General features: G+C 41.0%; 1 protein-coding gene across 1 annotated transcript in view; it reads left to right on the forward strand.

The window, feature by feature from the left end:
- The window catches only part of CSTF3 (cleavage stimulation factor subunit 3), a 47,829-nt gene that overhangs the window by 22,522 nt on the left and 11,579 nt on the right, over positions 1-13,728 (forward strand). The window contains exons 4-8 of the mRNA XM_066552867.1: positions 9,444-9,476; positions 9,856-9,953; positions 11,316-11,382; positions 11,479-11,513; positions 11,622-11,748. Of these exons, the coding sequence (XP_066408964.1) occupies positions 9,444-9,476; positions 9,856-9,953; positions 11,316-11,382; positions 11,479-11,513; positions 11,622-11,748 (360 nt within the window). The remainder of the gene's footprint in view (positions 1-9,443; positions 9,477-9,855; positions 9,954-11,315; positions 11,383-11,478; positions 11,514-11,621; positions 11,749-13,728) is intronic.

Here is a 13,728-nt window from a genome sequence, read left to right on the forward strand (position 1 = left end):
AATAAGAAGATTATGCTGTATGACATAATTACATCATCTATTTTTAACTCCTTGAATAACCTGTATTCCTTTTCCTTAGGAGAATTGCTTGTTTGGCTGGATTTACTGGGGAGAGCCTTTCTGAGACCAGTTCCATGCTAGAAAATGTGAGCCATGAATGCATGGCCACTGAATGGATTTGACCACTCAAAAGGGCAGCAGTTCTTTCTGATCTTAAGATATCTTCATTTGGGTTATCAGCCCTTTTTGCTAAGTCCCTGTGGAGGCTGCCTTACAGATGTGTAGCTTTTAAAAAATTTTATATTCTAGGCTCTCTTAAAGAAGTAAGATCTCTTTAAAATTGTAAATTGCTCAGGTGTACTTTTAACATATGCTTGGTGAATGAACAGAGATTTCTTCCATAAAAATTATTATTATTTGACAGCCTTATTTTACTAAAAAAAAAATTGTCTGAAATACTATAATTGACAATTTGCTTATCAAACTTACTCTTTTCTGCCCTTTTATGCAAACCCTTTTCATCTGAAAAAAATGTATCAAAACTGTAGGCATGTGATGAGTATAGTGAGAAATTATAAAGCTATAAACCTAATGGGTAACTCTGTGCCCCTTAAAACACCTCATTTTCCTCAGCTATGACCTCAAATGACATAGTAAACTGCCACTTTCTTAAAGAATTTGAGGATAGCAAAATGAAAGCAGGAATGATTTTTTAAAATAGCTGTTCGTTACTGTAATGGACACTGATAGACATGAGAAAGCATGATGATTTCAAATTAAGAGTCTTAATAAATTACATCTTAGGTCACAGCCTTATAGGGTATGAGAGGAACAATTGGCTTTTTTTCCCTAGGTAGTGATGCCTCACATACCCTTTATTCCATGTAATCTGTTGCAGTGGTCTGATCCCTGCCTTGTTTCTAGGTCTGAGTGTAGCAAGGAATTTCCAGCTTGGATTATTATCCAGCTTGGATTATATTATTAATGAAAATTGACTTTTTGTTAAAATGAGATTGAGAATCTGGATATGAAGTAGAATCTGGCTAGAATGTAGTGGGTTGTTATTATTATTATTATTATTATTAGTCCAGCTCTGTTGGGCTAGAGCCTGTCTGGTGGCACTGGCAGACTGCAGTGGGTCTGTGCTCCTCAGACAATAGGCACTGGTGCCTATAATCTTATTAAATCAGCTGAGAAAAGCATTAGAGGAGTGCCTGTGTTCAATTGCAATGGGCCCTGCTGAGGGACTGTTCTCTTTTGAAAAGCAATTGAAGTAGACAAATGATGTAATTTTCTGATTTTACAAATTAGGGATCTCTAGCCCAATGAGATGGACCAAATACCTTGGCTTTAGGCTTCCCTCTTAATGAAACTTTTAAGCTTCAGTGATCTGGCCAACAGCTAAGACTGCAAATCTTTAATTTATCTCATTGCATTTTATCATGTTAGATAGAGATCATTGTGCAATCCATGGGTGCTAGATGTGCTTTTGAGTCCTATAATTTGAGAGTTAAATGATAAAAAGTAAATTCTAGGAGGAAAATCACTGCTGCTTTGCATACTTCCTAAGAACTGCAAAGGATCCAAGTAGATCTGGGGATGTCACCTATCCAAATATCCAAAACCACATCCTAGAACATCCCACTGCTTCTGTAAGGTACAAGAGACCTTGAGAAAGGGAAGAGCAGCAGAAGTGAACCAAAGCACACAGGAAAAACCAAAATGCCTAAGTTGGGAAGGAAGCAAGTTTGCAGGGCTGTGAATGTGGGGTGGTGTTTTTTGCTGTGCCTTAAAGGGAGTGTGAAATTGAAGAGGAAATTACAAGCCACGGGGCATGTTGAAGATTGACTTTTCATTAAAATGAGATTGCGAATCTGGGTATGAAGTAGAATCTGGCTAGAACATAGTGGGTGCTTAGCATTTGTAAATTACTTCATACAGCTAATATTACATTCCATTTCATAATGGAGAGATTGCCCAAATAAAAAAAAAGGTAATGGTTTTCCTGAGTTGGAGAATATATTAAAGAGTGGGTAGAAACAGAGCAAGGGAAAAAAGCTGGCAGTGCTGATGTGAGCTGTAGATCTGGGAGCTTCATCAAAGAACAGCCAGTGCAGTAGACTCACAGGAAAAGAAAACTTAGACATGGAGCAGTTCTCTTCTTCACCCCCAGTTTCTGGGCAGAAATGTCAGAGCTGTAGAGTGCTAAAGTAAAAGAGAAGTGACACTGTCTGTTTGTTTTGAAGAGCATAGAGTATGCTTTTCATCATGATTTAAAAGGGCTGGTTTTGCAGCTTCACATCACTCCTAATCTGTGAGAGATGTTTGCAGTTCTAGGGCTCAGTTAGTCAGGAAGAACAGCAGTGCAAGTAATAACAGATGGGTTTGGTGTTTAAACATAACTCCCAATTGAGGTGGGGGGGTGTGTTTGGGGTTTTTTTAATGAAAGTGTGTTCTGGAAAGAAAGTAAACCTCCAAAATGAGAAGAGATAACAGTAGGATGCTGTAGATAGGAAGAAAGAGAAAAGACACATGAGAAATTGCTTCTTTTTTAATATGAGATTAAAAACAAAAGAGATGTATTTGATGTCTGAAATAAATGAAGTAGGGAGTGAATCAGTGATAGCAATTCAGAGTCATTCTCCAACCAGAAAAATCACTGAAGAGTTCTGTCACTGCAGGGTTTTTTTTTTAAGGCAGCCTATAAATAAATATTTCTCTGTACACCTTCTGTCTGGTCTCTTGAGAGTGGTGCCTGAAAATTATGCATTCTTTTCAAAATACTAATATGAAGAAAGGCCCTCCCTGCAGGACCAAGAGCCAGCAGTTTTTGTAAGGGGATGGGGGCAGATGCTACTCCTGCAGATTTGTCTATTTCATAGAAGATAGAAGTAAGCAAATTTCTATTTCTAATGTTCTATTTAATATAAAATTAATCAAATTGCACTAAGGTGTAAACCAAAGCACAATTGCTAGTTTTAGTAGCTCTGTCTCTGAGCTCTTACTTATTAGCAAAGCATTTGCCCTTGACACTAGAGTAGGTATTTAGGAATTAGGATACGTAGGTAGTTCTTTTATATTCCAAAATATATTATCAGTGGCAAAACTTATTTACTGCAGTGCATTAATCCTTCATCACTTCTAGATCAATGTTTGCTGTAAGTAACAAATAGGCTGTCAATATCCTCAGGCCTTGTATTCCTGCACTTCTGGAATGCAGTTTGCTCATACCTAAGCACTTTCTATTCAAGTATTTGTATGGATTAATTCCTTTCCTGATGCATCTGAGAATTAAAGGTACCGGCTCTTTCAGTCTAATAGATTAAACAAAAAGACATCTTCCACTTGCAGTCTTTTTCAGTTGGTTATTATTTGTTTACATAGTTTTTCTAATTAAGAATGACAACACTTTAACCGGGGAATGTTACTCTATCTGCAGAGGGGCATTTCACAAGTTCTTCTTTTGCACCCTTTTCCAAAGCTTTCTATTCTGAGCTGCTCCCTCACCACCCTCAGGCTCCCTGGGTTCCTTTCCTTCCCAGACTTCCAGATAAATGTAGTTTTATGTTTGCAGTTTCAAAAATAGCCTTTTCAAGTCTTTAGTGTAATTTTTGCAGTTAGTCAGTGAGGGAGATGTTCAGGCAGAGATTCTCCAGGCTGCTGCCCCTCAGAGGAGAGATGTTGGTAGAGTGTGTTACCTTGATATGCTGTGGTTAATTGTTTCTCAAGGTTGTTGCAGGTTTTATTAAAGGCTTGGGGTGATGAAGTTGTAATGAGAATTTTCAAGAAGTTAAGAGAATGAGGAGCAGTTTTGCATATTGCTGCCCCATTCATGCAGTGGCTCTGTCTCTGCCACTGCCCTGTCCCCATTTCCTGCTGCCACTTAGCTCCCTATGAAAATTCCTGCCCTTCATTTTCTAATTATCATTTTTCCTGTAGACATGACCACTTTTTTCTGTTGAAAATGGTAATGTGGCTCAGCATTTTGCTATTAAAAGTCAGTTTTCTCACTATCTGTTCAGTGAGTGCCTGTTCAACTATTTTTATGTGCAGGATATGAACTGATAATTGGATTTATAGAACTGCAGCTTTGCTTCATTAACAGAGCCAATATTCTCCGTTACTGTACAGCTTTTTATACTGTGAGCAAATTGAAAGTGTACCTAACTTATAAATACAGTGTATGTGACACCTCAGGGATGATGGTGGAACACTGGAACAGGCTTCCCAGAGAGGTGGCCCAGAGCCTGCTGGGGCTTAAGTGTCATTTGGACATGTAAATTACATTTAAGTGTCATTTAGCCCTTAAGAACATCCTTGAGCCTCTTGTCAGCCCTGAAGTTGGACTGGGTAATCAGGGTAGGTTCCTTCCCACTGAAATATTCTGTTCTTAGGTTTCCTCAGAAGCAGATTGCAAAATAGTGGGGATTTTCCCCCCTCTGCATTACAGATGGGGTTTTCTGGCAGCTGTGAGTGAATCCTGTTTTTCATGTGATATATCTAGTGGAAACAACATGACTTTTAAATTTTGATGCCATGGTTCTGGAAACTCTAGAAATAGTCCTTCTAAATAGTAGTTGGAGGCATTTAATTTAGAATAATTTTAAGGAACTTTTATGGCAGACTTTGAAATTGAAACATATAACCAGGTGAATGTGAAAAATTACAGTTCTGAATGAAAATATGTAGAATCTCATCTTGCTGTCTTTTGAGAAAATGAGTTTTCCCATAGTCAGTGTACTCTATCTCTTCCTTGCAGGCTTTACTAATAGCAAGATAAAAGCTGTATTTTCACAGGGAATATTAAAACTCTGAATGAAGACAGCAGAAATACCTAGTAATTCAAGCCTTATCTGGTACAAATTGTAGCAAAACAATATATTACAGAAATTGAATCTGCAATCACATACTAATGCTTTTAAAGAAAGGATTTGGAATATCTGGCACAAATGAAGTACATGCTTTGTTCAGCATACATAAAAGAAGTTTTGCATCCAGTCCTTTACTGATAGTCCAGCCTCCTTGGATTAATGACCACAGGGAAGTGCAGTGCTAGCCCTGCCTTTTTTCTTCATTTCATGTGTCTGGGCAGAGCTTGAGTTGCTGTTTGCAAAGGCCATTGCTGTTCCCTGAGCTGGAGCAATAGGAGTTTGCCATGTTAAGTGCTCACACAATTAGTCACTGACTGGGAGCCTCAGCAAACAGCAAAAGCCTGCATGTGCTGAAGGTAGAACAGAGAATTGGCATCTCCATCCTTTCCAGTGCCACTCCTTTGAGGTGGTCTGAACAGTTTGAGCTGCTGTGGTCCCTAGCCTGTACTTTGGAAACAGAGAAATGTGAATGGATTTTGTTACCCACAGTTCTGTACTGCTGGAGACCCAAACTGCACCCCACTGTGCTTGACAGTGGGGAGTTGATTATTTCACCCTAACAATCAAGATGTTAAAAAAAAAAAAAAAGGCAAATGATCAATACAAATGGATTCGGTGGTCATAAATTTTGTGTAGTCTGATCTTATTTTAAAAATGTTAATTTTATTTATCTAATACCCAGTCGTGTAACTGTCAGTGAATATAGGTCCTTCACAATGAGTTCCCTTCAGTTAACAAACAAAAGCAATGTTTCCAAATACTTGTATTTAGACTCTGGTTGTAATTTTGTATACTGTGAAACAGATTTTGTGTATTTTTTTAAAAAAACCCAAACAATAAGGATGGTGCGTGCCTTTTAGTGTTTGTAACAAAACCAGATTTTAGGAAAATCCTCAAAAAGGTCACACCTGTGTAGCTGTGGTGTTTCTTCTCTCCCAGTTTGTCTCTCATCAGCTGCTGCAGTCTCAGGGCTGCAGAGTGTTTCTCTTCAGGTCCAAAAGAACTCTAAAAATCCTTGGAGAGTAGTGCAGGGGCAGTGGAAGCAGTAAGGAAAGCAAGAGGATGTACCTCACCAAGGGAAGAGCTTCAGGGAGTGAATAAGGGAGCATCAAATTTTCTGCTGGAGAAAATATTTTTTTCCCCTGGGAAATAACAATTGCTAGAAAGAAAATGGAGTTGGGATATAGAAATAAATGAAATCATGCTGGTCCTTAATTATCATATACTAACTGTGCTTCCTTAGGAGCTTGATGGAAAGCTGAAGAGCTTAAAATAAAACAGAGATGCTTTTTAGGCTTGTGATGCATGTTGCCAGACAACTAGAACTAGTATTAAGTCTCTAGATTAGTAAAATCACTTGCCTTGCATAATCATAAATGATTCATGTGGCTTGTAAAAGTGTGTTTAAAGGATGAAGTGCTGTGTAATTTATGGATTAAGTTTTGCCCTTCAATGCTTGTGAAGCTCATTATAGGGAATTACCTTGTGTATTCTGGGAAGAAATTTGATTTCTATTACAAACTCACCTTGTACAAAGGTGATACAGGAGTGACTTAAATTTCTTTTTGGAACATCAAATCTAAAGTTACTCTTTTAGCAAAGCAGGTGGAATTTCTCCTTGTCACAGGCAGAGGAGGGTAGGTTCAGGTGTGTTTTGCTACAGGAATGTCCAAGCATAGCTGGTCAGACTGGGTGGTGTTGTGTAGTCCTCAGGGATGAAGGGGAGATATTCATTACATGGATTTTACCTTGGAATGAAGATATCCCTCATCTCATTGAGTAGGAGATGGATTTGTGGTGGAGCCACTCCTTGGTGTCAGCTTGTGAGGGTTAGAGCTGCCCCTTGAATTAAAGCAGTCAGAATGGGAATCCTGGCAGCCTTAGAAACTGGAGGATAAGCTGCTGTAAATATCTTTACAGTTGACTTTATGTTTGTTTTTTAAGGACAAAATTACAGTATTAATGTCAGTTCTTTAATGCTTTCCCACATCTCATCAGTGCCTGTTGCAGTGTCTGTCATAGGAAAACCAAGAAATGTGTGATGGGTCCCTGCTGGGGGTGGTGCTGGGCTTTCCCTGAGCCAGGGCTGCAGGGCTGTTGGCATGGGAGTGGTGAGCCAAGAAATGCAGATTCCTGCAGGAGAGATGCTTTTCTGTCATAGTTGAGACAGTCACAATACAAAGCAACACATTCCATTTTCAGAAGGCTTCAAACCTGTTTTTATTCTGGCATGAATGGTCTTTACACATTCTTACAAAACTGAGTTTACACTTCACTCACAGGTCAGAAAGACAACGTGCTCATTGGAATGGGCAATTGCAAGTTTCTCTTATTTATCCTTCTTTCTTTCTTGGTTTCTATGTCAATGACCTTGGTAGGAAATTCTTTCAGGGGTAAACATGGATCCTCTTATCAAACTTCTCTCTGGCTCACAGAAGTCACTGTAAAACCTCTTCCACACTTTTCCATTGAGAGATCCAGTAAGCTTTGGCCAATATTGCTTTGCTTTTCTTCTTAAATCCTGTTTGCCAGCCTCCTAACTTCACTGGTACCATGGTTTCTGAATTTTTAGATACCAAACCACTTGTTGTGCATTTAACAAATATAGAATGCTGACTTGAAGTCCAGATGTGGTCAGCAGCTTTTCATATATATGATAATCACATAGCAAATATTTTGCTTTGAGTCATAACCCATGCAAATGAAGAATATACCTCCTTTTCTTAGCAAAGTAGTTTTCTTTTCAAGGTCTTTGGTCCTGGGAAGTGCAAGCAGTCTAATTGATACGTATTCCTTGCGCTCCATCCTTTGATGCTGCCTGGTGACAGTGCTGCCAGGAGCTACTAAACTTGCTGACAGTGCTTTCCTGGCTGCACCTGGCAGGCAGAATCATTTTTTGCCCTGTCTGCTTACAGCTTTTCCTTCTGAGCTCTTAAAAATTATTTTTCATCTTGTTACTGAATAACCAGACAGTGATGCCTTTTTCATCAGTGGCAGAGCCATGAATTAATTATTTAATTTTCACAAAAGAATTCATACTATCTCCTATCTCACTCTCTTTAAAAAAAAAGATAATTAATCCTGCATATCTTGTTGAAGGTTTCACTTAAATAAAAGGGAAAGAAGGTGCAGGCAGCTGTCCTGTGTGCTGAGGCATAGAAGCCAAGATTCTTAGATTCTTTTGTTCTTTTTCACTCAGCCAAGGATAGCAGGAGATTTTAGGGAGTGGGAGAAGAAGGATGAAGTAAAAATGTCTTTTTCTTTGCAAGACACAATTAGGTTTACCTTCCTGCCATCCTGGATTGTGCGGAATTCTTTCAGCCTGGGTGGGATACTGCTCCAGTTCAAGTATGGTACAGACACAAGGGTCCAGTCTGCCTTGTGTGCCAATAACGTTTTTTTTCAATATTTTTTCAGTTCTTTCATTTTTCACTGATCTTTTTTTGGGAGTGAGAGAGATGGGGATGGCTCTTTGAAGCCTCTCAGTCCTGGGGTGTTGCAGAATAGAGACACTCAGGGAAGAGGAGGCGTGGTGTTCTTATTTTAGATCTCCTGCAGTCCCTGGCTCCTGATGCATCCATTACAAATGCTGCTGTGCTCTGGAGTGGGAATGCTGTAAACTGAAATCATGAATCCCTGGTGCCAAGGGTGCTGTTTGCTACACTGTGCTCTTCAGGGAAATGGAGAGGTGCTTGTGTTTCACACCACAATAAAGCTGGGAATCCTCCAAGTGAACAAAGAGCAGTGAGATCTAAAAGGGGAGTTTAATGCTTTACAAAAATGCAACACAGCATAACAAATCCTTATTTTTTTTTATTTCAAGGCCTCTTTTAAGGGTATTGTTGATTTTCCTTGTGTCATCAGGGTGTGTCTGTAGAGATTGCCTAGCCTGCTACCCTAGCTGGAGCTAACAAATCCATGCAGCATGCCACAAAGTCTCGTGCTTTCCTTTGTCCTGGCTGAAAGGCAAACTGTGAGCTGGGGTCTGAATTTCACCCCCTGCCCTTGTGGTGTGTGTCTGAATAAATGGAAGTGCTGCTGGCATGTGAGAGTGCTTTGCTTCCTCCTCCCAGGGAGCACGGGGGCTGGGAAAAACAGGTTCTCCATGGGTATTATTCCCTTATTCAGCATCAGCAGATTGGAGCAAAGTGCACTTTGAGAAATGAATATTCAAGTATAATACATTTATTAGCCTAGTAGTTTTGTAAATAAGTATTTTACCCTTTACTAAATCTTGGTGTAGAAGCTCTACATCTATATCTGCTCTGAATGCATCAGGTTCCTTGAAATAAAAGGCTAAGTCTGGGGGTTCAAACCAGAAAGGAAATTTGCCTACTGGTACCTACATTTTGGAATTGAAGAATTAAAAATAAAAATTAAAAATCTGCTAATTTTGCAGCAAAGTACATGACTTCTATATGTTTAATTATGTTTTTGCAATGTTATGGGGTGTTTTGGTGTAATTAGTTTAGGCAGTACAAACTGGAATGCTATAGTACTGTATGAAGAATATATTCCTACTATTCTAAAATAGTTTCTTAAGTGATTTGTTTTTTTTCTGCTTCCCTGTAGATTAAAGCAAAAAATTATGACAAGGTGGAAAAGGTGAGTCATATTAATATATGTAATATATCTCTATAGCAAGAACAAGTACCTTGTGATTGGGCTAAATCAGATTGAAAAAACTCTGTAGCTGTCATTGAATGTGAAACACAGATTAAAAAGTAGCACTAAAGTTGACTTGTTGCTGCCAAGCTCTAATCAGTGAAATCTACAGGGGGATTTGTCTGCTTAATTCTCTCCAGTTCCCTTGCATAGCATGGAGATGCTTTAAACAAAAGAATGAGTAGTTTAACTTCTTCTTCCTTATAAATCTCAGTAGTAATTAGAAGGGCTATTTAAATTCATTTTGTATAGCTTTAAAAGTAGAAACCTAATTTCTGTGTCTGGAATCCTGATCACGTCTTCTTGATGTATTGCACAGTTATTTCAGCGCTGCCTTATGAAGGTTTTACACATTGATTTATGGAAATGTTACCTTTCCTATGTACGAGAAACCAAGGGGAAGCTACCTAGTTACAAGTAAGTTCCCAGAGTTGCTCTGAATTATTCTAGTTTTACGGTGGATCTCTTCTTGATTTTTGGCCAGGGGATGGGGAAGAGCCTGGGTGACAAATCTGTCTGGGGATTTTCTGTTGGGGAGGTTAATATATAATCTGCATTTAGAAAACATTCAAGTCTCTTTAATTGGAGCTTGCTGGGTAAAATTGGTTCCTTAGTCTGGATTCCTCTTACAGGATGGGATAAGAGCAGTGGAGGAGCTGGTGTAGCAATGCCAGTTCTCTGCAGATGGGATTGGTGCTTAAACCAAAAACCTGAAACACCTGAAACACATTTCTTCTTCTTTGTCCTTGCCCTCCATATCCTGTTTAGTCTCCACAAACTTAGCACTGGTTCCAGCTGAGACCAGTAGCAGTAGAGTTCAGGAATTGGAGGAAGTTTTGGAAGGCATAAAAAAAGTCATAAAATTCAGGGTGTCAGAATTTTGGGGTATGTTAATCTTTATCCCTTTTCAGTTATTACATTTTGCTTGTTTATATTCCTGTGGGTTGAGTTTCAAAAAATATCAGTGACTTCCAGCATCTATAAACTGTTTCTTCCCCAGCCCACCATAATTTCTTTGCACTATAATTGGCAAAATGAGTAATGCATTAACAAAGAAAATAAGCAAGAGGTTTTAATTTATTTTTACATGACTGTTTTGAAACAGTTTTAGAAGATTCAGCTTGCCTTTCCTCTGTTTCTCCTGTAAATGTAGTCAAGGAGGCAATAAGGTACTGAAGTGTGTTTGAGTAAAGGAAGCTAGAAGAAAAGTTGAGGAGAAAAAAAAAAAGCTTTCACTGAAACTTAACCAAGGAAATTCTGTAAACACTTTAAATTTGAAGGAAAATACTTGGAATTTGGGGAAAATAAATAGTGTGAAGTATTCTGGGCAGTTTCCACACAAGGGAGCTACTCCTAATTGTCCCAGCCTTCTGGGGCTCCTGGAGAATTACAAAAAGGTTTGGGGAACTCTGAGGGGAAAAACTAAGAAACCATGGGTGCTTCTGTCAGCTGCGAAGATGTGGAGAGCAGTTGGTTTCTTCTCAGCTTCATATCATATTTGTGGATTTCCACTGACTTGGGGTGGGCCAGGAGCTATTAAAATGCTGGATTGCCACCAATGAATTTGTAATTCTTGAATAAAACAAACAACCAAAACCCCAATGGAATCTGAATAAGGAATTTAAAGCCATTTGAATACCAATTTTTGCTGTCACCTGTTGAATATTTCTGATTCCTTGATGTTTGGTTAGAATTTGCTGCACAAAAGAATACTCTTAAATAAAGAATTTTTAAAATACTAAACACTTGCTTTATGGTCTTTGTGGTTCTTTCCCTCAGAGAAAAAATGGCTCAGGCCTATGATTTTGCTCTGGATAAGATTGGCATGGAAATCATGTCATACCAGGTATGTTTTCTTAATCAAAACACATTTTATTTCTAACTTTATGACAAGTACAGCTAACCATTGGTTTCACCATATGTAATATTTTTTCTCACCTAGATCTGGGTGGATTACATCAATTTTTTGAAAGGCGTGTAAGTACCTGAAAATTCACTTTTTTTTAAGCTCAGTTGATGCAATGCTGATGTTCTGCCAGTTGTGACCTGTCATAGCTGACGTTGCTCTCTCTCCCCACTGTTTAGAGAAGCAGTAGGATCTTATGCAGAAAACCAGAGGATCACAGCTGTCCGTAGGGTTTACCAGCGTGGTTGTGTCAACCCCATGATAAACATAGAGCAGCTCTGGAGAGATTATAACAAATATGAAGAGGTAACCAATAACTGATTCTTTGTGACATTCAGAAAGAAGTAATTATCCTGTAATCAAATATAGTGCCCAAGCCACATCCACTAAACACATATGTATAAAAGAGGTGACCAGCAGTATAAACACGTTTTTGTGTGCAGTGTGTACCAACTCCTGTGGCAAAAAATCACTCCTGAGTGATTTTTAAATTTCTTTCAAAGACCCTCCATGAGATTCATTTGGCTGTCCCATTTCCCAGCTGGCTCAGTGGAATTGCTGGTAAATGAGTGAGTGAGGCATCACTGGAGCAGCTCAGCTGGCAGTGAGGACTTGTGTCCCCAAGGAGGCACTCCCCTCCTTTCACTCAGAGTCAAATGGCATTCAGCTGGGATGGTTTGGACTTCCTCCACGGCATTAAGTTACATGCTCTCAGTGCTTAAAAATGCTCCTCACCATCCTCCACCTGAAGCCATTCCAGCACCCCTTCAGGTGAGTCTGCTCCCACACTGCTTTCAGCTCTCTGCCCTTTCAGGCCAGTTTGTAGCTGCACCTTTAGAGTGTGTTTTTAAATGCATCTGGTGGCCAAGCAGCCCCAGCCAGCAGCAGTGTGAGTGGTGAGTGCAGAGCTGATGTGGATGCCCTGGTGCTCAGCACTGCCCAGCAGGGATGCTCATACAGCGCTGCTCTTGCTGCTTGTGCACAGGTGTGGCTGCTGTGGCTCCCTGTGCCCTGAGCAGCAGAGAAGGGCCAGTTCCTCTTTCCTTGTTGCTAATTGTGCAAGTTGTGAGCTTGGTGCCCTCTCATGTTAATAAGGCCATGGTGCTTAGCTGCTGGGAGAGCCTCTGGGTGGGAGAGCCTCTGGGTGGGAGAACTCCAGGCATTCCCAGCCACGAGCGTGTACCATGGCAGCTCAATGTCCCATAGGTGTTTGGGGACGCCACTGCTGTCCCCAGGGAGGATGCCCAGGACACACCTTCTCCAGTGTAGGAAAACCCCCACCACAACTTCCCCATAAACCACCCCTTCCCCTCCCACACAGGCTCTCACTGCTGGTTCCTCCTGCTTTCATTGTACATGGGGAGGCTGCCAAAGCCATGGCTCAGAGCTGTCCCAGCTGAGGCAGCTCTGGCTAACACCTGGAGCTCCAGCAGCCCCTCAGGCTGTTTGAGCTGCTGGGAGCTGAGGGTCAGTGCTCTGCTGGGGCACAGGGATCTGTCTGTCCTGTTGTGGCTGCTCTGACCTCAGGGGCAGGGCTGCTGCTCACGGGTGTCCTGGCACAGGGAAAGGAATGCTCCTCACCAGAAGGGCTCTTTGAGGGGGAGGGATTGCCCATGTCAGCAGCCCAACAGCACAGAGGCTTCATGCAGGTCTCAGTATGGAAAGGTGATGGCCATTTGCTGTAATTTGAGCTTTCCTTCAGCTCAGCTGTAGCCACCAGGTGACAACACCAGCCTGTCAGTCACCAGTCTTTAATTAACTAAATGGTCAAAAGTGGTAGAATTTTTAGGGAGATGTGGCTCAGTGACAAAGTGACAATCTGGCTCACGAACCTGCACAGCTGCTGAGCTGGGAGTGTATCCTGGGAGAGTCCTGCTGTACCCTCAGCCTGGTCCTGGCTTAGCTGGAGCATTGTGGAGTTTGTGTGCCCCATGGCCCAGCTTGCCATCCCAGACAGTGCCTTGGCTTGCAGTGAGGGCAAAGCTCCCTTTGCTTCCCAGCTCAGGTGCCTCTTTGCACTTGGACTGAAAGCTGTGCACATCTTCTGCACAGTCCTGGCAACCAGCAAAATCCACCCAGACACAGGCATAGCCAAGGGGTGGCTGCTTTTCCTGCCCAAGAGCGGTTCTTCAAGCTTTTGTTCTTGCCAGGACCCTGTGCCCAGGGCCTGGCTGCCCCCAGCCCCTGTTGCTCTTGCAGAGCAGCACAGCAGAGCCCTCTGCACGTGTGTGACATGTGTGCAGTCCTGGAGGCTGTCGGGCAGTGCTGACACATCTCAGGCCCCTG

Source organism: Molothrus aeneus, chromosome 6 (assembly GCF_037042795.1).
Source record: "Molothrus aeneus isolate 106 chromosome 6, BPBGC_Maene_1.0, whole genome shotgun sequence".
In the NCBI taxonomy this organism is placed as follows: domain Eukaryota; kingdom Metazoa; phylum Chordata; class Aves; order Passeriformes; family Icteridae; genus Molothrus; species Molothrus aeneus.